Source organism: Oratosquilla oratoria, chromosome 2 (assembly GCF_046742065.1).
Source record: "Oratosquilla oratoria isolate Oo_2021 chromosome 2, ASM4674206v1, whole genome shotgun sequence".
In the NCBI taxonomy this organism is placed as follows: Eukaryota; Metazoa; Arthropoda; class Malacostraca; order Stomatopoda; family Squillidae; genus Oratosquilla; species Oratosquilla oratoria.
Window position 1 is genome coordinate 92,743,923 of NC_134778.1, and position 23,428 is coordinate 92,767,350.

Consider the following 23,428-nt stretch of genomic DNA (forward strand, 5'->3'; position numbering starts at 1 on the left):
CTGGCAATACAATGACACGGTGGATACAGGAGAACACTAGGTATAGAAATGAGGAAAAACCATCGAGACTAGACCTAATAATTACATCTGAACCTAGAATAGTGGACAAAATTGAATATAAAACACCAATAAGTAAAAGTGACCACATATTGATTGAACTGGAACTAAATGAAGAAAAATACATGAAAAGAAATGAACAATATAGAAAAGGAAGATTGATGTATGAAAAAACAAACTTTGATAAAATAAGAGAATTCTTTCAAAAAGAAAACTGGGAAGAAAGATACAAAGAAGAAACAACAGTGGAAGAGAAATGGAATATTTTGACAAAAATTTACAAAAAAGGAGTGGAAAAGTATGTCCCAAGACAAAAACAAGAAAAAGAATATGTAAAATGCTGGTACAATAGAAGTTGTAGGGAGTTAAAAGACAAAAGAGACAAAGCTTGGACCAGATGGAACAAAGACAGAAGGCCTGAAAAATGGAAAATATATACTTGTTATAGAAATGAATATGTACAAGCATGCAGAGAGGAAAAGAGAAAATATGAAAAAGATGTCATAGAAAAGTGTAAAGATCAACCAAAATTATTTTACAGATTTGTAAACAACAAATTGAAAAACAAACAACACCTGGAGAAATTAAGACAAGGAGGAGTTGAATACACAGAGGAAATTGAAATGGCGGAAATTATGAACAAGCATTTTAAATCAGTGTTTACAAGGGAGAACATACAACCTGAAGAGATCGAATGGAAAGAGAAAGTCCCTCCCATGAAAGAAATAGAAGTAACAAAGAACGAAATATTGAAACACTTGAGTAATCTTGATGTCAGAAAATCGCATGGACCAGATGAAATAGCAAACTGGATTTTGAAAGAATGCAGGAATGAACTGGCAGACAAAATACATAGCATAATAAACAGTTCCTTGAAAGAAGGAAAAGTTCCAGAAGATTGGAAAAAAGCAAATATAGTACCCATATATAAAGGAGGAAATAAAGAAGACCCTAACAACTATAGACCAGTCTCCCTAACAAGTACAATAGCAAAAATTTGTGAAAGAATTGTCAAAAATAGATGGGTAAAATATTTAGAAAAAAAAAAAAACAATGTGTTAAATCCAAGACAATTTGGATTCAGACAAGGACGATCATGCGTCACCAATTTAATGTGTTTCTATTCAAGGCTAATAGATATAATACAAGAAAGAGATGGATGGGCTGATTGTGCATTTCTAGACCTAAAAAAAGCTTTTGACAAAGTACCACATAAGAAGTTGCTTAAGAAATTAGAAATTGAAGGAGGAATACAGGGCAAACTGCTTAATTGGATGGAAGATTTTTTGCAAGAAAGGAAAATGAGAGTAGTGATAAGAGACAAACACTCAAAATGGGATGAAGTAATAAGCGGTGTTCCGCAAGGAACAGTTCTGGCCCCAATAATGTTTGCTATATGTATTAATTATATGGATGAAGGAATTGAAAGCTATATGAGCTTCTTTGCAGATGATGCAAAACTACTGAAAAGAGTGAACACGGAAGAAGATTGTGAATCACTACAGAGTGATCTAAATAAAGTATGGGAATGGAGTAGGAAGTGGGAGATGGAGTTCAATACAAAAAAGTGTAGTATAATGGAATTTGGAAAAAGCAAAAACAGAATAACAGGATCATATAAATTGGGAGAAGAAGGAATAAAAAAAAGTAGAAAATGAGAAGGACCTGGGAGTCATTGTTATGAATAATATGTCACCTGAGAAACATATAAATAAGATTTTTGGAGAAACTTATAATTTAATAAGAACAATCAAAGTTGCATTTACATACCTGGATGAAGAAATGGTGAAGAAAATTCTAATCACCCTGATAAGACCAAGATTGGAATATGCAGCAACGATATGGTCACCAAGTACAAAAAAATGTATAAAAAAAAAACTTGAAAGAATACAAAGAGCAATTACAAAATTGGCACCAACACTCTCAAAACTATCATATGAAGAGAGACTGGCAAAACTTGAACTACAGACACTAGAGCAAAGAAGAGAGAGAGGAGATTTGATAGCTATTTACAGAATCATGAAAGGCATAGAAATTACTGATAGAGAGAATCTGATAAAATGGGATGATAGAAATACAAGAGGACACGGAAAGAAAATAAAAAAAGACAGCTATAGAAGAGATCTGAAAAAGAACAGCTTTCCTCACAGAGTAATAGACAGTTGGAACAAGTTAGATGAGAAAGTGGTGTGTGCAAAAACAATAAATTAATTTAAAAATAGTTGAGATAAAATGAGATATGAAGACGGGACACCACGAGCATAGCTCCCCTTCCCGTAAAATACAACTAGGTAAATACAACTAGGTAAATGCACACAACTCCCAACCCATGAGAGTTGGAATAAGCATGCGCAACGCAGCGATACTCAAATTATTTCAGTTCTGGGCGGGATTTGAAATCGGACCGCTGTAGTAGCAGTTGCGAACTTTTCCTTCCTTCAATGAACTGCTTATTAGACTGTATTTTGTCTGTTAGCTAGTTCGTGCCTGCATTCTCTCAAAATCCAGTTTGCTGTTTCATCTGGACCATGCGATTTTCTGATATCGAGATTACTCAAGTGATTCATTATTTCATTCCTTGATACTTCTATCTCTTTCATTAGAGGGACTTTCTCCTCCCATTCGATATCTCTAGGTTGTATGTTCTCCCTTGTAAACACCGATTTAAAATGCTTGTTCATAATTTCTGCCATTTCTATTTCCTCTGTGTATTCTATTCCTCCTTGTCGTAGTTTCACTAATTCTTGTTTGTTTTTCAGTTTGTTGTTTACAAATCTATAGAATAGTTTTGTTTGATCTTTACATTTTTATATGACATACTTTTCATATTTTCTCTTTTCTTGTACATATTCATTTCTATAATTAATCAGTATATATTTTCTATTTTTCGGTTTTTTGTTTTTCCTCCATTTTATCCAAGCTTTATCCCTTTTATCTTTTAATTTTCTACAACTTTTGTTGTATCAAAATCTGTCACATCCTTTTTCTGTTTTTTTGTCTTGGAACATATTTTTCCACTCCTTTGTATTCTTTTTTCGATTTTTTTCCATTTCTCTTCTACTGTTGTTTCCTCTTTGTATATCCTTTCCCAATCTGCGTTTTGAAAAAAAACAACAACAAAAATCGTATTTGTTTTTCCATACATCATTCTTCCCTTTCTATATTGTTCGTTTTTTTCTCATATATTTTTTTTTGTTTTTTTGTTCCAGTTATTCTAATATGTGGTCACTTTTACTTAGTGGTGTTTTATATTCAATCTTTTCCACTGTTTCAGGTTCTATTGTGATTATTAGGTCCAGTCTCGATGGTTCTTCCTCATTTCTATACCTAGTATTCTCTTGTATCCATTGTTTCATTGTATGTTCTATAATCATATCAAGTAGTACATTTTCCCATAGGTCATCACCACCCTTCACTGTCATTTCTTCCCAGCAGATTTCTTTACAATTAAAGTCACCCATTATAACTATTCTTCCTTCATCATCCATTATCTTATTTAGTGTTATCCTTGTGCTTTCTAACATATTTTTGTGTTCTCTCTCTTACCACGAAGCCGTTTTAGGAGGCACATAATTTACTACAAACGTCCTGCTCTTCTTGTTGTCCTCTATTTCCGTCATGATCATTTCCACTCTATTCTTTCCATATGTAACATTCCTCACATTTATGTACTTCTAAGTCAGGAGCATAACCCCAAAGCCTTGTTGTACTTCTCTGTTTCTAATCCAATAGTTATATACATCATGTCCTACACTGTTGGGTGGTAATAGACCTTTCAATTTTGTCTCCACTATTCCCATTATGTCAGGTTCCTTTTCCATCAGGTAATCATTCAGTTCATTCAAGCATATTATTAATCCATCTATATTTGTGAAGGATACTTTTAATTTTCTGCTACTTCCATTGTGTTTTCTGTTTCCCTTCTGTTTTTCTCTCCTATAAACAATTTCCTCACTTTCATATCCACTACTATCTAATAGAATTTCTCTTTGTCTGACTGTTCTGTTCTCGTTTTTTTTTCCTAGCTTCGATTCTTTTTGTTTTCTCTTCTTCTCTTTCCTCTTTATTCGTCTCTCTTTTTATCCATACCTGTTTGTACTGATCACTTTCTGCTAGTTTTCCTGTTTCTGATAAGACATTCTCTGCTGTCATTTGTGACCTGAATTCAACCTTAATTGGTCTGGTCTTGTCTACATTGTATTTCCCAAGTCTATATATGTCTTCAATTTCTTTCCCTATTTCGTGTTCACCTTCTTGAAATATTCTTAGTATCCTGTTCACTCTTTTTCCTCTTTTACTCTTGTAGTCCTATTTGGATTATGATTCTCTTCCATTCGTAACATATTTATACTTTTTTTTCTGCTAAGTCTCTTACTATATTCTCCTTCTCTCTCATCATTTTAATAACTGTGTCCTTAGTGTTCCTTCGTCAGTTGTTTCAATATATATCTAAATTCAATTTTGTTATTTTCCTAAACCTTTTTCCAACTACTTACCTCTTTTTCTATGGACTCTTTATTCTCTCTATTCTTTTTTAATTCCCCATTCTCATCCTTTACTTCTTTTAGCTGTCTTTTTAATTCTTCTATTTCTTTATTTAGGTTTTGGATTTCCTACTTTAGTTCTTCCAATTTATCAACTCTTTGTGTAATCAGTGCAAGTTGACTGAACCTAAACTCCCACTGTTCATTCATTTTTGTACTTTTTCCTCTAGACTTGCTAATTGGGGGAGGTTGTCATCTCCTCCCTCATTAAATCCATGGGAATAATTATCTTCAACTTCCATTGCACTGCTCTTATCTATGTTTCTAATTTTTACATTTTTACTAATCTCTTTGACTTCACCTCTGTCGTCTGCGCATCTCTTGTTAACCCTCCTTCTGACGTCCGGGGCCCGTTCGTCCCCTTCCTCATTTCCTTAAATTTTCATCCCTCCCCTTCCCGTTTTTCTTCACCTTCCTACTACACCACGAGTTTTCCCCTTCCCTACAAATATAACACAGGTACTCCCTCGTCGTTGAGATCCACGAAAATTGTAGTATTTTTCTGGAGTTCCAATCTTCGCTGTCACTTCGACTGTCGTGTGTGTGTGTGTGTGCGTGTGTGCGTGTGTGTGTGTGTGTGTATTTTGGCGTCCTATATATCATTCTGGTTGTTTACATGTCGACCTGGGCCTCAGCTTTAGTTCATTTAGTAATCAGGATGGAATTCCATGCACCAGGATGTGAAAAAACAGTGTTTTATAAGAAGATATAAAGAAATAGGGAAGAAAAATTACTAGAATTAAGAGGCATCATTACTCTTCCATTTTGATTAATGGATTTGACTGGAAGTAACAGTTCCTATGCGGGCTTTGCTCGGAAATTAAAATAATAATAATAATAATAATAATAATAATAATAATAATAATAATAATAATAATAATAATAATAATAATAATAATAATAATAATAATAATAATAATAATAATAATAATAATAATAATAATAATAATAATAATAATAATAATAATAATAATAATAATAATAATAATAATAATAATAATAATAATAATAATAATAATAATAATAATAATAATAATAGATAAGTAAATAAATAAATAAATAAATAAAACGTTCTAAAATGTATTCCAGGTACCACAATCAACTCGTGATATTCTGTTGTATTTCCAATAGCATTTTCATCGTGGTTACGAGATATTTATTTCCTTATTCTAAAGATTCGGAATTGGAAGAATTTTGTGCACCTTTGCTTAGGATGTTTTTCCCTATGGAAAAATGACCAGTTGGAGATAAAACAACTTAAGGAAGGGTGAGGGAAGAAATGGGAGAGTGGGAGGGAATGATGATGAGGATGAGATGGAGATGAGGTGAGAAATTATCTCCTTAGGTAACAATACGTCATTAAGAGTCTAATGGTAGCAAGTTGTGGTGTGTAGTTCTGTCAGTGTCATATGTGGAAGTGGTGATAGCCTGTTGTTGCTGCTGCGATTATGGAGGAAACTTTTGTACTATAGAAGACAGAAGTACTGTAGTATGTATGTACATACCAATGGCTTTTTCCCCTTTGTGAGTGGGAAGGGGTTGGCCAAGTCATGCATGGAAATGTGTGTAAGCATGCATTCTTTATATAAATATTAATGTTAATCATCATTTTTCATCATTTTTCAGAACAAGTATCAGAGTAGTGTGTATATATAACCAATATGCACACTCCCAACCTCACTCACACATTCACAGTCACAATCATTCACACACTCACTCACTCACTCACTCAGCCACTCACACAAACAATATGAGAGAGAGAGAGAGAGAGAGAGAGAGAGAGAGAGAGAGAGAGAGATGATTTGCACTAAACCTTCTTTGATCCTCCAGTTCGTCCTTCGAATGGAACATGGGAACCTTCGACATCCCGGACATGTATGCCAAGCCAGGGACTCCATGCAACAACTATCAGGGCTACTGCGACGTCTTCCAGAAGTGCAGAGAGGTGAGTTCGAGGAAAGAAGGTCGAAGTAGATAGAAAGGGAGGTGGATCAGTTTGAAAATGGAAAGGATGATCCTGGGCAGGATAGGGCGAGAAAGGGGGTGAAGGAAGAAATAAAAACCTGTGTTTGAAGTTACATACTTCAAAACGTTACCAGGTTTGATTTACAGTATTAGAAATATTCTTTAAGATGATTTACAAATATTTATCAGTATTCAGTATATTAATAGTGGCCTTCACACACCCACACCCACACACACACGATCGGCGGAGAGACGGCGACGATTGGAACTCCGGAAAAAACGAAATTTTCGTAGATTTCAACGAGAAAGTACCTGTATTGTATCAATATGGAAGGGGAAAACTCGTAGTGTAGTGGGCAGGTGAAGAAAAAGGAGAAGGGGAGGGATTAGTTAGGAAAATGGAAGAAATTGACGGAGACGAACGGGGTCCTCCGGACGTCAGAAGGAATGTAAACAAAAGGGCTGCAGACGACGCAGGTGAAGTAAAAAAAAATATCAGTAAAGGCATTAAAATTAGGAATATAGATAAGAACAACACAGTAGAAAGAGGAGATAGTCATTCCCAAAAATTTAATGAGGGAGGGGATGACAACCTCCCCCAATTAGCAAGTCTAGAGGAAAAACTAGAGAACATGAACAAACAGTGTGAGGTTAGGTTCATCCAACTTACACGGATTACACAAAGAGTTGATAAATTGGAAGAACTAAAGAAGGAGAACCAAAACCCAAATAAAGAAATAGAGGTATTAAAAAGACAGTTAAAAGAAGTAATGGATGAGAATGAGGAATTAAAGAATAATAAAGAGAATAAAGAGTCCATAGGAAAAGAGGTACAGGGTTAGAGAAAAGTCCAAGAGAACAACAAAATTGAATTTAGAGATATAATAACACAACAGATGAAAGAAAAAACTAAGGACACAGTTATTTAAGTGATGAGAGAGAAGGAGAATATAGTAAGATACTTAGAAAAAGAAAATATATAATTATATTAGGGATGAAAGAGAAGCATAATCCAAATAGGACTACAATAGTAAAAGAGGAGAAGGGAAAGGTAAACAAGATATTAGAATCAGTTCAAGAGGATGAACAAGAAACAGGGAAAGAAAAAATGAAGAAATATATAGCATAGGTTAAATTCAGGTCACAAACGACAGCAGAGAATATCTTAGCAAAAACAGGGAAACTAGCAAAAAATTATCAGTATAAACAAGTATGGATAATAAGAGAGATGAATAAAGAGGAAAGAGAGGATGAGAAAACAAAAAGACTAGAAGCTAAGGGAAAAAATAACAGAGTCAGAGAAAGAGAATTTTTTTGGAGAGTAGTGAATATGAAAGTGAGGAAATGGTTCATAGCAGAGAAAAATGGAAGGGAAACAAAACACGATGGAAGTAGCAGAAAATTAAAAGTGTCTTACACAAATATATATGGCTTAATAATAGGCTTGAACGATTTGAATGATTATCTGAAGGAAAAAGAACAGGACATAATGGGAATTGTAGTGAGAAAATTGAAAGGTCCACTACCACCCAACAGTGTAGGACATGGTGCATATAATTATTGGATTAGAAACGAAGAGGTAAAACAAGGAGGTGGAGTTATGTTCTTGACTTAGAAGGATATAAATGTGAGGAATGTCATATATGGAAAGAATAGAGTAGAGATGATTTTGATGGAAGTGGAGGACAGGGATAGGAAGAACAGGAAGTTTGTACTAAATTATGTGCCTCCTAAAACGGCTTCATGGGAAGAGAGACAACACAAAAATATGTTAGAAAGCACAAGGATAACATTAAATAAGATGATTGAAGATGGAGGAAGAATAGTTATAATGGGTGACTATAATTGTAAAGAAATCTGCTGGGAAGAGATGACAGTGAAGGGTGGAGACGACCTATGTGGAAATGTACTTCTCGATATGATTATAGAACATACAATAACACAATGGATACAAGAGATTACTAGGCATAGAAATGAGGAAGAACCACCGAGACTGGACCTAATTATCACAATAGAACCTGAAACAGTGGACAACATTGAATATAAGACACCAATAAGTGAACTGACCACATATTGGTTGAACTGGAACTAAATAAGGAAACATACATGGAAAAAAATATATATATAGAAAGGGAAGATTGATGTATGGAAAAACAAATGTTGATAAAATAAGAGAATTCTTTCAAAAAGCAGACTGGGAAAGGATACACAAGGAGGAAACGACAGTAGAAGAGAAATGGAATATATATTTTTTTTTTTATGAAAAATTATAAAGGAGTGGAAAAGTATGTTCCAAGACAAAAACAAGAAAAATTATATGTAAAGTGTTGTTACAACAAAAGATGTAGGGAGTTAAAAGACAAAAGGGATAAAGTTTGGACAAAATGGAAAAATACAAAAGGCCTGAAAAATGGAAAATATATAGAAATAGATATGCACAAGTGTGCAGAGAAGAAAAGAGAAAATACGAAAAACATGTCATAGAAAATGTAAAGATCAACCAAAACTATTTTACAGATTTGTAAACAATAAACTAAAAAACAAACAAGAATTAGAGAAACTACGACAAGGAGGAGTTGAATACACAGATGAAATAGAAATGGCATAAATTATGAACAAGCATTTTAAATCGGTGTTTACGAGGGAGAACATACAATTTAGAGATGTCGAGTGGGAGGAGAAAGTCCCCCCTATGAAAGAGATAGAAGTAACAAGGAAAGAAATAATGAATCGCTTGAGTAATCTTGATGTCAGAAAATCGCATGGTCTAGTTGAAATGGCAAACTGGATTTTGAGAGAATGCAGGAACGAACTAACAGACAAAATACATAGTCTAAATAGCAGTTCATTGAAAAAAGGAAAAGTTCCTGAAAATTGGAAAAGAGCAAATATAGTACTAATATATAAAGAGGGAAACAAGGAAGACTCTACTAATTATAGACCGGTCTCTCTTACAAGTACGATAGCTAATATTTGTGAAAGAATTATGAAAATTAGATGGATATGGTATTTGGAAAAACAGCAACAACAACAACGTACTAAATCCAAGGCAATTTGGATTTAGGCAAGGACGATCATGCGTCACAAACTCAATGTGTTTCTATTCAAGGTTAATAGATGTAATACAAGAAAGAGATGGATGGGCTGATTGTGCGTTTCTAGACCAGAAAAAAACTTTTGATAAGGTGCCACATAAGAAATTGTTAAAGAAATTAGAAACTGCAGGAGGAATTCAGGGTAAACTGCTGAAGTGGATGGAAGACTTCTTGCATGAAAGAAAAATGAGAGTGGTGATAAGAGACAAACACTCTTATTGGGATGAAGTGATTAATGGAGTTCCATAAATAGTACTGGCTCCAATAATGTTTGCTATATATATTAATAGTAGGGATAAAGAAATTGAAAGTTATATGAGCTTCTTTGCGGACGATGCAAAATTGTTGAAAAAATGAACATTGTAGAAGATTGTGAGTCGCTGCAGAGCGACCTCAATAAAGTATGGGAATGGAGTAGGAAGTGGGAGATGGAATTCAATATTAAAAAGTGTAGTATAATGGAATTTAGAAGAAGCAAAAAAAAAAAAAAAGACTAGTGGGATCATATAAATTGGGAGAGAAAAAAAAAATAAGTAGAAAATGAAAAGGACCTGGGAGTCATTATTATGAATAATATGTCCCCTGAGAAATAAGAAAAAAAAAATGAAGAAACTTATAATTCAATAAGAAGAATCAAAGTGGCATTTACATACCTGGACGAAGAAATGGTGAAGAAGATACTAGTCACTTTGATAAGACCAAGATTGGAATATGCAGCGACGACGTGGTCACCAAGTACAAAAATATTAAGAATTGTAGTATAATGGAATTTGGAAGAAGCAAAATAGGACTAGTGGGATCATATAAATTGGGAGAAGAAAAAATAAAAAAGTAGAAAATGAGAAGGACCTAGGAGTCATTATTATGAATAATATGTCCTCTGAGAAACATATAAACACAATTTTTGGAGAAATTTATAATTTAATAAGAAGAATCAAAGTGGCATTTACATACCTGGACGAAGAAATGGTCAAGAAAATACTAGTCACTTTGATAAGACCAAGAGTGGAGTATGCAGCGACGACATGGTTACCAAGTTCAAAAAAATGTATAACAAACTTGAAAGAATACAAAGAGCAATTACGAAGTTGGTACCAATACTCTCAGAACTATCATATGAGGAGAGACTAGCAAAACTTGAGCTACAGACATTAGAAAAATGAAGAGAGAGAGGAGACTTAATAACTATTTATAGAATTATGAAAGACATAGAAACTATTGATAGAGAGGATCTAATAAAATGAGACAGTAAAGATACAAGAGGACATGGAAAGAAAATCAAGAAAGACATTTATAGAAGAGACCTGAAAAAGAACAGCTTTCCCCACAGGGTAATAGACGTTTGAAACAAGTCAGATGAAAATGTGGTGTATGCTAAAACGATACACGAATTTAAAAGCAGTCTAGACAAAACGAGGTTTGAAGACGGAACACCACGAGCATAGCTCCCCTTCCCGTAAAATACAACTAGGTAAATACACACAGAGAGTGGTGGATATCTGGAACGAACTGGATAAAACAATAGTGTGTGCAAAAACTATACACGAATTCAAGAGCAACTAGACACTACGAGATACAAAGACGGGAGACCATGACTCAACAGCGCAGTGGAAACGTTCTCAACAGTTGATACAGCGGTTCGAGTTTGAATCCCGCCCAGGGCTGAAACAATTTCTGTATCGTTGCGGTGCGAGTCGTTACTACAACTCGTGTGTGGGGGGGAGTTGTGTGTGTGTGCGAGTGTAAGGGCACAGCATTACCCATATATATGTAACATATGGGTGTATGTTACCTGGGCAGTGATGATGTAGGGAGACTGATTCGCGGTATGGCTTGTGTAGTGATTCTAGTTATGATACGAGTGTGTCGGTGTACGGTCGGACGTGGCATGGTCCCCAAGTGGGGGACCGACCGCGAAGGCCTAGTGACGCGCTACAAGGTACAGAGGACTGAATCACTGAAAGGCCTGCCCGCTCGGGGCAGGCAGTATATATATATATACAAGGGAACCTGACGCCTGATCAGACATGATCTAACTGCGGTGACCCTTCCTAGCCTTTCCGATGGTTGAGTCAGATCAACTACCACACAACTCTGCCATGCATACACTTGCACTTACAAGCATGCTTGTGGGGTACATGTACACCACAGATCGGTCATATATCAGCCCTGAGCTCTCATCCAGGAGGGTAATAGTTGTCGATCACGAGTCCAACACGTGATCAAAGACCATGGTGATTCACATACACACACACACACACCGCTCGACGGCGCAGTTGTAGAGTTCGCAACTGCTAACCCAGTGGTCTGAGTTCGAATCCCGCCCAGAGATTAAATAATTTCAGTATCAATGTGCTGCGAGCCGTTACTCCAACTCTCATGGGCGGGGAGTTGTGTGTGTGTGTCAGGTCACAGCATTACCCATAGATCGGTCATACATGAGATCTGAGCTCTCATCTGAGAGGGTAGTAGCTGTTGATCACGAGTCCAACATGTGATCTAAGACAGTGGTGAATTACCATGGTGAATTACACATAAACATACACAAACAATTTAGTTTGTTTTGGGAGAGGCTGATTTAGAGTTGTCAAGACCCAGAGTCCAAAGTTATTTGTAGTTGTCAGTGCAAGAGCTGAGCTCAGCAAATCCTGCGTTTGCATGGTGTCAAAGTTAGGAGTAGTTAATCATGAACAAGCCCTTATAAGTTCAACAAATTGTCCTAACATCAACAACAGTGGTACCAATGTTTGACCAGTTTGTAATAGTCTGTGTTTACCATATACAGATGGAATCAACTTGCTAATTTAGAAAATTAGTTCTGTTGGGCAGTCAGTATATGCCAAAAGGATATGAAGAAATACAGTTTTTCATATAGATGTATAAATATGTGGAATAGCTTAGAAAATGATATATCCCAAGCTCAGACAGTACACGAGTTCAAATCTAAATATGATTATTGGAAATCAAAGATGTAAATTAAGAAGTAACTGTACATGAATTTGAGTCTAGGTATATTAGAAAACTAGAGAATAGGAGACAGGACCCAACAAGTACTGCACCTTTCCTGTATACTACAATTAGGTAAATACAGGGACTGAAATAACAACACCATCTTTGATATCCTGTTTCCAAAAGCACCCAACTTAATCCTTTCTATCTTTCAGGTTGACCCTTCGGGTCCCTTGGCCACCCTGCGTCGCCTGCTGCTGAGCAATGAGTCCCTGGCCACCCTGCAGCGCTGGGTGGCTGAGCACTGGTATGCAGTTCTCTTCGTGGTTGTTGCAGTCCTTATTCTTCTGGTAAGTCTTTCAGTGTCAGAAGGAGTCTGGTTCATAGCGGGACCTTCATTGACATTCAAACATGTTCATCATACACCTTTCAGGTTGAACCCTTCTTTATTCTGTGGTGTCTTTATGTATACTGCATTTTGATTTATGTTGTTCATGATGTGTTTAGATAGAGGTAATGTACTAGATAACCTGGAAATTTATAACATTATCAAATCACTTGTACTTTTTTCTATGTCAAACAGCAAGCAAAACTCACTCTCCTCATTCATCTGTTTTATTTACTTATCAATTAATTTCTATTATGTGCAAGAAAAGAGGACAAAAGAAATGTCCCCTTAAAACAAATGATTGGTTTTTGTGTTTCTCAAGTCCTTGTTAACTCATTTTACCCCATCTCAATCCATTATTCTTTGAAAGTGCTTTTGATGTTTTGCTCAGCCATTGTCTTCATGTTTTCCTTATGTGATAAATAGCCAAATCTGTCAGCATTGTCCCTTGCTAATCTGTGTCCCTAAAATAAAAGATTTAGAGAATTTTATTATGAATGGTATAACTATGATAAGAATGACCTATACATACATACATACACACACACACACTTTCAACGAACGGACGGCTTGAAGAACGTTCTGAAGAAAAGTGCCGATTGTGGATCCCAACGCAAAGAGAAGTACCTTTTTGTATTTGAAGGGGGGGGGGGAATTGCTCGTGGGGCAGTAGGTAAGTAGGAAAAGAGGAGAAGGGGAGGGATTGCTGGGGAAATGGAAGGAAATGAGGATGTGGAGGACTTGGCCCAGGCAGACGGGCGTAAGGTCAACATGAAACGACCACCGGACCAGCTCAGTGATGACGAAATGGCAAATAGAAATGTAAAGATTAGAAGTATAGAGAGGAGCAATACAGTAGAAAGTGACGAGAATATGTTCCAGGGATTTAAAGAGGGTGGGGGGACACAACCCCCCCCCCCGACTGATAAGACTAGAGGAGAGAGTTGATAAGGTGATCGAGGACTTGGAACGTAAGTTAGGTAATGTAGACTCCATTTTCCAGAGAATTGAAAGGTTGGAACAACTAGAGAAGGCTAACAGAAACTTAACTGAAGAAGTAGAGGACCTAAAAAGACAGTTAGGAAATGTAAAGGAGGAGAATGAGAAATTGAAGAAGAATAGTAATGAAAACAGAGAGAAAATAGCTACAGAAGTTAAAAATTGGAGAATAACTCAAGAAGGGAATAAGGTTTCATTCACTGACATAGTCAAACAGCAATTGAAAGAACATAATGAAGACTCAGTTATTAAAGTGATGAGACAGAAGGAGAATATAGTAAGAGAATTAGCTGACAAAAAGAAATGTATAATTATATTAGGAATGGAAGAGAAACATAACCCAGATAGAACCGCAAGAATCAAGGAGGAAAATGAAAGAGTAAGCAGTTTATTAAAATTAGTCCAGGAAGATGAACCAGAAATTATGAAGGAAATTGAGGAAAAATTCAGACTCGGAAAATATAGTACAGATAAGACCAGACCAATTAAGATTAAATTCAGGTCACAAACAACGGCAGAGAATATCTTATCCAAAACAGGGAAACTAGCAACAAATGATCAATATAAAAAGGTATGGATAAAAAGAGAAATGAATAAGGAGGAAAGAGAGGAAGAAAAACAGAAAAGACTTGAAGCTAAGGAAAAAAACGAGATAAGAACGGAGTCAGAGAAAGAGAGATTCTATTGGAGAGTAGTGAACATGAAAATAAAGCAGTTCGACATACTAAAGAAAAACATAAGGGAAACAGAGAACACAATGGAAGTGGCAGAAAACTAAGAGTGTCTTACACAAATATAGATGGATTGATAACAGGATTGAATGAACTGAATGATTATTTGAAAGAAAAAGAACCGGACATAATGGGAATTGTAGAAACAAAATTAAAAGGCCCACTACCACCCAACAGTGTAGGACATGATACATACAATTATTGGATTAGAAACAGAGAGAAAAAAGAAGGGGGTGGAGTTATGTTCCTGACTAAGAAGGATATAAACGTGAAAGGTGTCATATATGGAAAGAATACAGTAGAGATGATTATGATAGAAGTGGAAGACCGAGATAAGAAGAGCAGAAAATTTGTGATCAATTATGTGCCTCCAAAAACAGCCTCATGGGAGGAGAGTGAACATAAAAGTATGTTAGAGGACACAAAGATAGCATTAACTAAAATAATGGAAGACGGAGGAAAAATAGTTATGATGGGCGACTTTAATTGCAAAGAAATCTGCTGGGAAGAAATGACAGTAAAGAGTGGTGATGACTCATGGGGAAATGCTCTACTTGAGATGATTACTGACCATTCAATGACACAATGGATACAAGAGAACACTAGGTATAGAAATGAAGAAGAACCATCGAGGCTAGACTTAATAATTACATCTGAACCTAGAATAGTGGACAAGATTGAATATAAAACACCAATAGGTAAAAGTGACCACATATTGATTGAACTGGAACTTAATGAAGAAAAATATATGAAAAGAAATGAACAATATAGAAAAGGAAGAATGATGTATGAAAAAACAAACTTTGATAAAATAAGAGAATTCTTCCAACAAGAAAACTGGGAAGAAATATACAAAGAAGAAACATCAGTGGAAGAGAAATGGAATATTTTGACAAAAATTTACAAAAAAGGAGTGGAAAAGTATGTCCCAAGACAAAAACAAGAAAAAGAATATGTAAAATGCTGGTACAACAAAAGTTGTAGGGAGTTAAAAGACAAAAGAGACAAAGCCTGGACCAGATGGAAAAAAGACAGAAGACCTGAAAAATGGAAAATATATACCTGTTATAGAAATGAATATGTACTAAAGTGCAGAGAGGAAAAAAGAAAATATGAAAAAGATGTTATAGAAAAGTGTAAAGATCAACCAAAACTATTCTACAGATTTGTAAACAATAAACTGAAAAACAAACAAGACTTGGAGAAATTAAGACAAGGAGGAGTTGAATACACTGAGGAAATGGAAATGGCAGAAATTATGAACAAACATTTTAAATCAGTGTTTACAAGGGAAAATATACAACCTGAAGAGATTGAGTGGAAGGAAAAAGTCCCCCCTATGGAAGAAATAGAAGTAACAAAGAATGAAATATTAACACACTTGGGTAATTTTGATGTCAGAAAATCGCATGGGCCAGATGAAATAGCAAACTGGATTCTGAAAGAATGCAGGAATGAACTGGCAGACAAAATACATAGCATAATAAGCAGTTCCTTAAAAGAAGGAAAAGTTCCAGAAGATTGGAAAAAAGCAAATATAGTACCTATATATAAAGGAGGAAATAAAGAAGAACCTACCAACTATAGACCAGTCTCTCTAACAAGTACAATAGCAAAAATTTGTGAAAGAATTATCAAAAGTAGATGGGTAAAATACTTGGAAAAAAACAACGTACTAAATCCAAGGCAATTTGGATTCAGACAAGGACGATCATGCGTCACCAATTTAATATGTTTCTATTCAAGGCTAATAGATATAATACAAGAAAGAGATGGATGGGCGGATTGTGCATTTCTAGACCTAAAAAAAGCTTTTGACAAAGTACCACATAAGAAGTTGCTTAAGAAATTAGAATATGAAGGAGGAATACAAGGTAAATTGCTAAATTGGATGGAAGACTTTTTGCAAGAAAGAAAAATGAGAGTAGTGATAAGAGATCAGTACTCAAAATGGAATGAAGTAATAAGCGGTGTCCCGCAGGGAACAGTTCTGGCCCCAATAATGTTTGCTATATATATTAATGATATGGATGAAGGAATTGAAAGCTATATGAGCTTCTTTGCAGATGATGCAAAATTACTGAAAAGAGTGAAAACTGAAGAAGATTGTGAATCACTACAGAGAGATCTAAATAAAGTACAAGAATGGAGTAGGAAGTGGGAGATGGAGTTCAATACAAAAAAGTGTAGTATAATGGAATTTGGAAAAAGCAAAAACAGAATAACAGGATCATATAATTTGGGAGAAGAAGGAATAAAAAGAGTAGAAAATGAGAAGGACCTGGGAGTCATTGTTATGAATAATATGTCACCTGAGAAACATATAAATAAGATTTTTGGAGAAACTTATAATTTAATAAGAACAATCAAAGTGGCATTTACATACCTGGATGAAGAAATGGTGAGGAAAATCCTAATCACCCTGATAAGACCAAGATTGGAATATGCAGCAACGATATGGTCACCAAGTACAAAAAAATGTATAAAAAAACTTGAAAGAATACAAAGAGCAATTACAAAACTGGCACCAACACTCTCAAAACTATCATATGAAGAGAGACTACAAAAACTTAAACTACAGACACTAGAGCAAAGAAGAGAGAGAGGAGATTTGATAGCTATTTACAGAATCATGAAAGGCATAGAAATTACTGATAGAGAGAATCTGATAAAATGGGATGACAGAAATACAAGAGGACACGGAAAGAAAATAAAAAAAGACAACTATAGAAGAGATTTGAAAAAGAACAGCTTTCCTCACAGAGCAATAGATAGTTGGAACAAGTTAGATGAGAAAGTGGTGTGTGCAAAAACAATACATGAATTTAAAAATAGTTTAGATAAAATGAGATATGAAGACGGGACCCCACGAGCATAGCTCCCCTTCCCGTAAAATACAACTAGGTACAACTAGGTAAATACACACACACACAACACACACACACACACACATATATATATATATATATATATATATATATATATATATATATATATATATATATGTATATGTATATGTATATACTGTATATACCAAAGGCTCTTTCCCCCTTACAAGGGAGGTAGCTAAACAAAGGCATAAAATCCACTCCCACCCATTCCATCCCCACATACTCCACTCCCGTCCACCACTCTCCCTCCCTCTTATCTTGGCTTCTCCTGGTTGACGGATCATCCCTGCATCTCACCCGTTGCCCTAAGTCAGAAGCAGTGTCGCAAGACACAGCACATCCACGGCAAGGCCGCTTCATTAAATTGGCAATCCCCCACCTTTCTTCGTCCCTCATGCAGAAATGGAGAAGATTAGGAGAAATCCCTTCAGGCTGTGTCAATTTATTTTTCACATACTCCCTCACCCCCCCATCCCCCACTCACTCCCCCTCATGACCTATAGTCAGAATTATATACATACATGCCTACATATACCAATGGCTTTTTCCCCCTTACAAGGGAGGTAGCCAAAGTCAAACATAAATCCACTCCCACTCATTCACCACCCCTCCCTCCCTCTTTTCTTGGCTCTTCCTGGATGACGGGTTATCCCTGCACCTCGCCCACTGCCCTGGTTCAGAATCTGGATGACCAGAATTATATAATTATTATTAGAATAGTAACAAATCAAACTGAAACCTGAATGATTCTCAAGTTGTTCAGGTATTCTCAAGTCTTTATGAAAAAGACATGAATATAGAGGGACATCAATGTAAAAGGTTCTCCTTCCACTCAGACTGGGAGCACCTTAATGTTGGGTCAAAAGGCTTTCAATAGATGCGAAGCTATATGGGCATTATGAGCCAATTTAGATTCACAATATAATTTCTAGTATGTGATTCTGCATCAGGATTATAATTTTCATGGTTATTTTTATTAGTTCTTTTTATTGAGGTTACACCAGCATTGTGTAATATCATTATGATTGCTTAATATCCACATGGATATGTTGGTGTGGGACATATAAGTGCGAGTGTGATGGGCAAAGGTTTGAAACTAGTAACTGAGAGTGGGAGGAAGTGGAAGGTAGATCAGTTATTGATTGCAGATGACACCACTATTAGCTGAGTTGGAGGAGGGACTGAAGCTGTTAGTGGTGGAGTTTGGTAGGGTATGTGAAAAGAGAAAACTGGAAGTAAATGTGGGCAAAAGTAAAGTGATGAGAGATACAAAGGAAGAGGGTGGCAGTAAATTGAAGGAGATTGTAAAATAAAAGAACCTGGAGGAAGTAATGAACTTTTGAATATTTAGGGTTATGTGCATCATAGAATGTAGAAGTAGGTGTGGAAGTGAATTATAGTGTATTAGAAGCAAGATAATGTTAGGGGAATGAAAAAGGCCATAGGAATTAACACAAAAGAGAAGACTGTGCAAAAGAGTGATTGTGCCCATGACACTATATAGAGTAGAAACTCAGACTTTAAAAAGAGGCAGAAGGGAAAAGCCTAAATGTGTATGTGATGTAGTGTTTAAGAAATGTGGTGGTTATGAGGATGGATAGAGTGATATTTTAGGAGGTGAGGCAAGAGAACAGGGTGGAGAGGAAGCTGGCAGATAGAATTGATCAGAGAATATTGGGAAGGTTTGGGTACATAGAGAGTATGAGTAAAATGAGACTAGCAAAAAGATGGGGAAGACTGAAGTAGATGAATTAACTTGAGGGAAGACCAAGAATGAGATGGGTGGGGTGAAAGGGGCAATAGGTCCAAGAGGAATATCTGTTGAACAGGGAAGGATGCAGGCAAGAAATAGATGTTAGTTGAGAATGTTTGTGAATGGATGATGACTTGATGTGGCTTGAAGGGATTTCTTCTTGTCTATTCTATTAACTCTTGAGTGGATGAGGAGGGAGTGTTGCCACATAATGCAATGGTAGGATAAACCAGCTTTGTCTGTTGGGCCCTGTTGTGGAAGTGCCCTCTTGCTGCATTGCCCTGACCCAAACAGTTAGTAGGGGGCAGGAATGACCCTTCACCCACAAGGATCTAAAGGAAGGGTGGAAAGGGCTGTTTGGTAAATGCACAATGTACTGTAGGCATTATCATTATTATCTTCATTTTGATCATCATGTGTGTATGTGATATTACTCACATGCACATACATCTAGGGATGCAGCCCTGTGGGTCTGATATTTAGTCCTGAACTGGGCCTCGGGATCTCGAATAACAGATGAGAATAACCTGACCTTCCATTCACAGAATTAGCCTAGTGGCAGCCAAAATAAAATTATAAGGGAATAACTATCCCATATAATGATTAATAGTTTGGTCTCAATCATGAACTGCATGACACAGGTCTGCAGTCAAATCCAATGGGTATAATTGACTTCTTCTTGCCCTAGAAGTCTGAGCATGTAGGGCAAAGATGGCAATCTAGGTCGCAGCTGAGTGTCTATTGTCATGAGCTCCTTACTTCCTGCTTAATATACTTCAGAGGTTTAGCATGATAACATTGTATTCATGTTCATCATCATTGTATTCCTTAATTATCTTTAAATCTTTGTTTTGTATGGCTACAAATATTGCATGATTAGTTTTAGATATTCTACTAGATTTAGAATGACCAATGTTTGCAGATTACAATTTGGAAACTAGAAACCAGTTTTTATATTACTTATACTTTGTTCTGGAATCAGTAATATTGGACAGAATTTCCTGGGAATTCTGAAAGTTGATGGTATAAGATCTAGAATTTATGTTTGAGTTTTTATGTTTGTTTTTTTAACTTCTAAAGACTTATGTATATTGAAATCTTGGATTTACTTGCAAAGTTCACTCAACTTTTAAAATCTACTAAGGACTGAGTGATTGTAGAACATATCCACAAAAGTCATCAACATGTGACAGACATATTGCTGACCTCAGTGGGTGCACTTTTTTGATAACCAGAACCTCTCAGAGTTCACCAGACCAAATAATAATTTGTTCTATTACCCTCTGGAACACATTCATTAATAGTTGTTACACATCCTGGAAGTGAGGTGTTCTTTAAACCGACCCATTTTCTTGGACATGGGCCCTGAGTTTTCCAGAAGTCTTGGTTTCTTTGTGAAATTTCAAGAACTCTTGGATGAAGGTGAGATTCTTGCAGATGCCGTGTATAGGTATCCTCACCATGGACCCAACCTATAAGATGGACATAGAGAACTCCTTCTCCTCCTCCTACTTCCAACACTACTCCACAGATTCCGACTCCTTCTCCGAACATCTCATGGGTAGGGTTCTGTCTGACCACTTCTGCCTGTCGTCACTCGGGTCTACATGCACACGCACACTTAATCATGTGGCACACAGATGCACACATGCATATGAAGATGCAAGCACACATACACACCCATGCACATTTGCAAACACACATTTATACACACACACACACACACACACACACACACACACATATATATATATATATATATATATATATATATATATATATATATATATATATATATTGGGATGTACTCTTTGTTCATACTCTGTGTATGTAAGCATGTATGTACTGTATGAATGTATGTATGTTGTGTGTATGTATGTACTGTGTGTATGTGTATATGTAGTTATGTACTGTATATATGTGTATGTATCGTATATACAGTATGTATGTATATGCACATATGTATTCTTATGAATATATTTCTATAAGATTGCAAGTGTCTGTTTGTGTATATATATACAGTATATAGGTCAAATGTCAGTCAAGAGTTTTTATGAGAGTAGTAGAACCTGTGTTAGAATTAGAAATAGAGAGAGTGAGTGGTTTGAGGTAAAGGTGGGACTTTGCCAGGCATGTGTTATGTTGCCTTGGCTGTTCAATTTATATATTGATGGGGGGAGTGCGAGTGGTAAACAAAAGGGTAATGGGCTGGATATTGGAGATGGGTAAAGAAAATGGAGAAAAGAGATAAGCCAGTTGTTGTTTGCTGATGACATTGTGCTTATGGCAGGATCAGAGGAGGGAATAAGAAAATCAGTGACAGAGCTTGAGAAGGTGTGTAAAAAAAAGGAAATAAAAAAAGGAATTGAAGATAAGTGTGGGTAAAAGTAAGTTGATAAGAAGTACAACGGGAGAGGATGGCAGCAAATTGGAAGTGACTATTAAGGGAGAGAGATTGCAGGCAGTGGCTAGCTTTAGATACTTGGGTATGAATGTGGCAGAAAGGGAGTAGTGCAAGTAGAGGTAGAATGTAGAGTGACAGAAGCAAGTAAATGCCTTCAGGGATTGAAAAGTGTAATGAGAAATAATTTGGGAATGGATGTTAAGAGGAGATTGTATGGAGTGATTGTGCTGAGAGCACTATATTATAGGGCAGAAACATGGAAGAGAGGAAGAGTTTAAATGTGTTTGAGATGTAATGCCTGAGAAGTATGGTAGAGGTTATTAGGCTGAATAGAGTGAAAAACAAGGAGGTGAGGAGAAGAGCAGGGGTGGAAAGGGAGTTGGGAGATAGGGTTGATGAAAGAGTATTGGGATGGTTTGGACACATGGAAAGAATGAGCAAAGAAAGATTAGAGTAAGAGAGGTGTGGAAGGCAGAGGTGGGGGGAGTGAATATGAGGGGGCAACAAAGGGTGAGATGAATGGGGTAAAAGGGACATTGGCAAAGTGGGGAATGTCTGTTGAGGAAGGATGGGAGAAGACAGAAGATAGGGGTGAGTGGAGAGTGGTTGTGTATGGATGATGCTGTGATTCATGGTAGGTAATAGGTAGGGGATGGGGGAGGGTATGAGGGAGTATGTGTAAATGATATTTTGATGCAGCCTGAAGGGATTTCTCCCCATCCTCTCTTTTTCTGCATGAGGGGACAGAGAGAGAGGGGGGGGGGTCACTGATTAAATGAAGTGGCCATGCTGTGGATGTGCTGTGTCTTGCTACACTGCTTCTGACCCAGGGCAGTGGGTGAGATGCAGGGATGACCTGTCATCCAGGAAAAGTCAAGAAAAGAGGGAGGGAGTGCTGGTGAATGGAAGTGGAGTATGTGGGGATGAGATAAGTGGGAGTGGATTTATGCCTTTGACTTTGGCTACCTCTTTTGTAAGGGGGAAAAAGCCATTGGTATATGTATGTATGTATATATGTATGAATGTTGATACACATGTACATGCAACTATGTATGCATGGATGTGTGTTTGTAGTCATGGACATGAATGTGAAGTTGCATCTTTCACATATCTGATAACCCTTTTAATATATGTACATGAATATATGTATATATAAGATGGTGTTGACATAGGTATGAGTGTACATAAAAACAGGAACCAATAATTGTACCTGCCAAGGTGGTTCTGCAAGACAATCATCAGAATTATTTTTTTTCACTTGTTTTCAAAACCCATCAACAGCCTTGTCTCCATATGGAGGTACAGCTCCGATGGGGAAGACACTCAGTTTCTAGACTGGGCCCAGGATCTCTCTCTGTCAACTTCGTCTGTATTTCCTCCACCTTATCACACGAGGAGAGCTTATAACCAATGAGTACTCCCCACATCCTACTATGATAAGCCAGTGACATAGAAACATCACACATTAATACAACACAGATAACACTAGCCTGCGAAGTTTCAAAGGTAAAGCATCTGATAACTGATTCTAGGGTAATTTGCTATGCAGAATCTAAAAATCACACTCATTTTGTTCAATCAGGTCACGTTTTTGAGATATGAGGCGGTAAAAATAATTAAAAACGCCATTTAGTGCTATTTATTCCCTTTAA

The 23,428-nt window shown here is 36.4% G+C and overlaps 1 protein-coding gene across 1 annotated transcript in view; it reads left to right on the forward strand.

Annotated features, from left to right (window-relative positions):
• The window catches only part of Kul (Kuzbanian-like), an 89,292-nt gene that overhangs the window by 57,295 nt on the left and 8,569 nt on the right, over positions 1 to 23,428 (forward strand). Inside the window, exons 14-15 of the mRNA XM_076204281.1 lie at positions 6,432 to 6,546; positions 12,826 to 12,960. Of these exons, the coding sequence (XP_076060396.1) occupies positions 6,432 to 6,546; positions 12,826 to 12,960 (250 nt within the window). The remainder of the gene's footprint in view (positions 1 to 6,431; positions 6,547 to 12,825; positions 12,961 to 23,428) is intronic.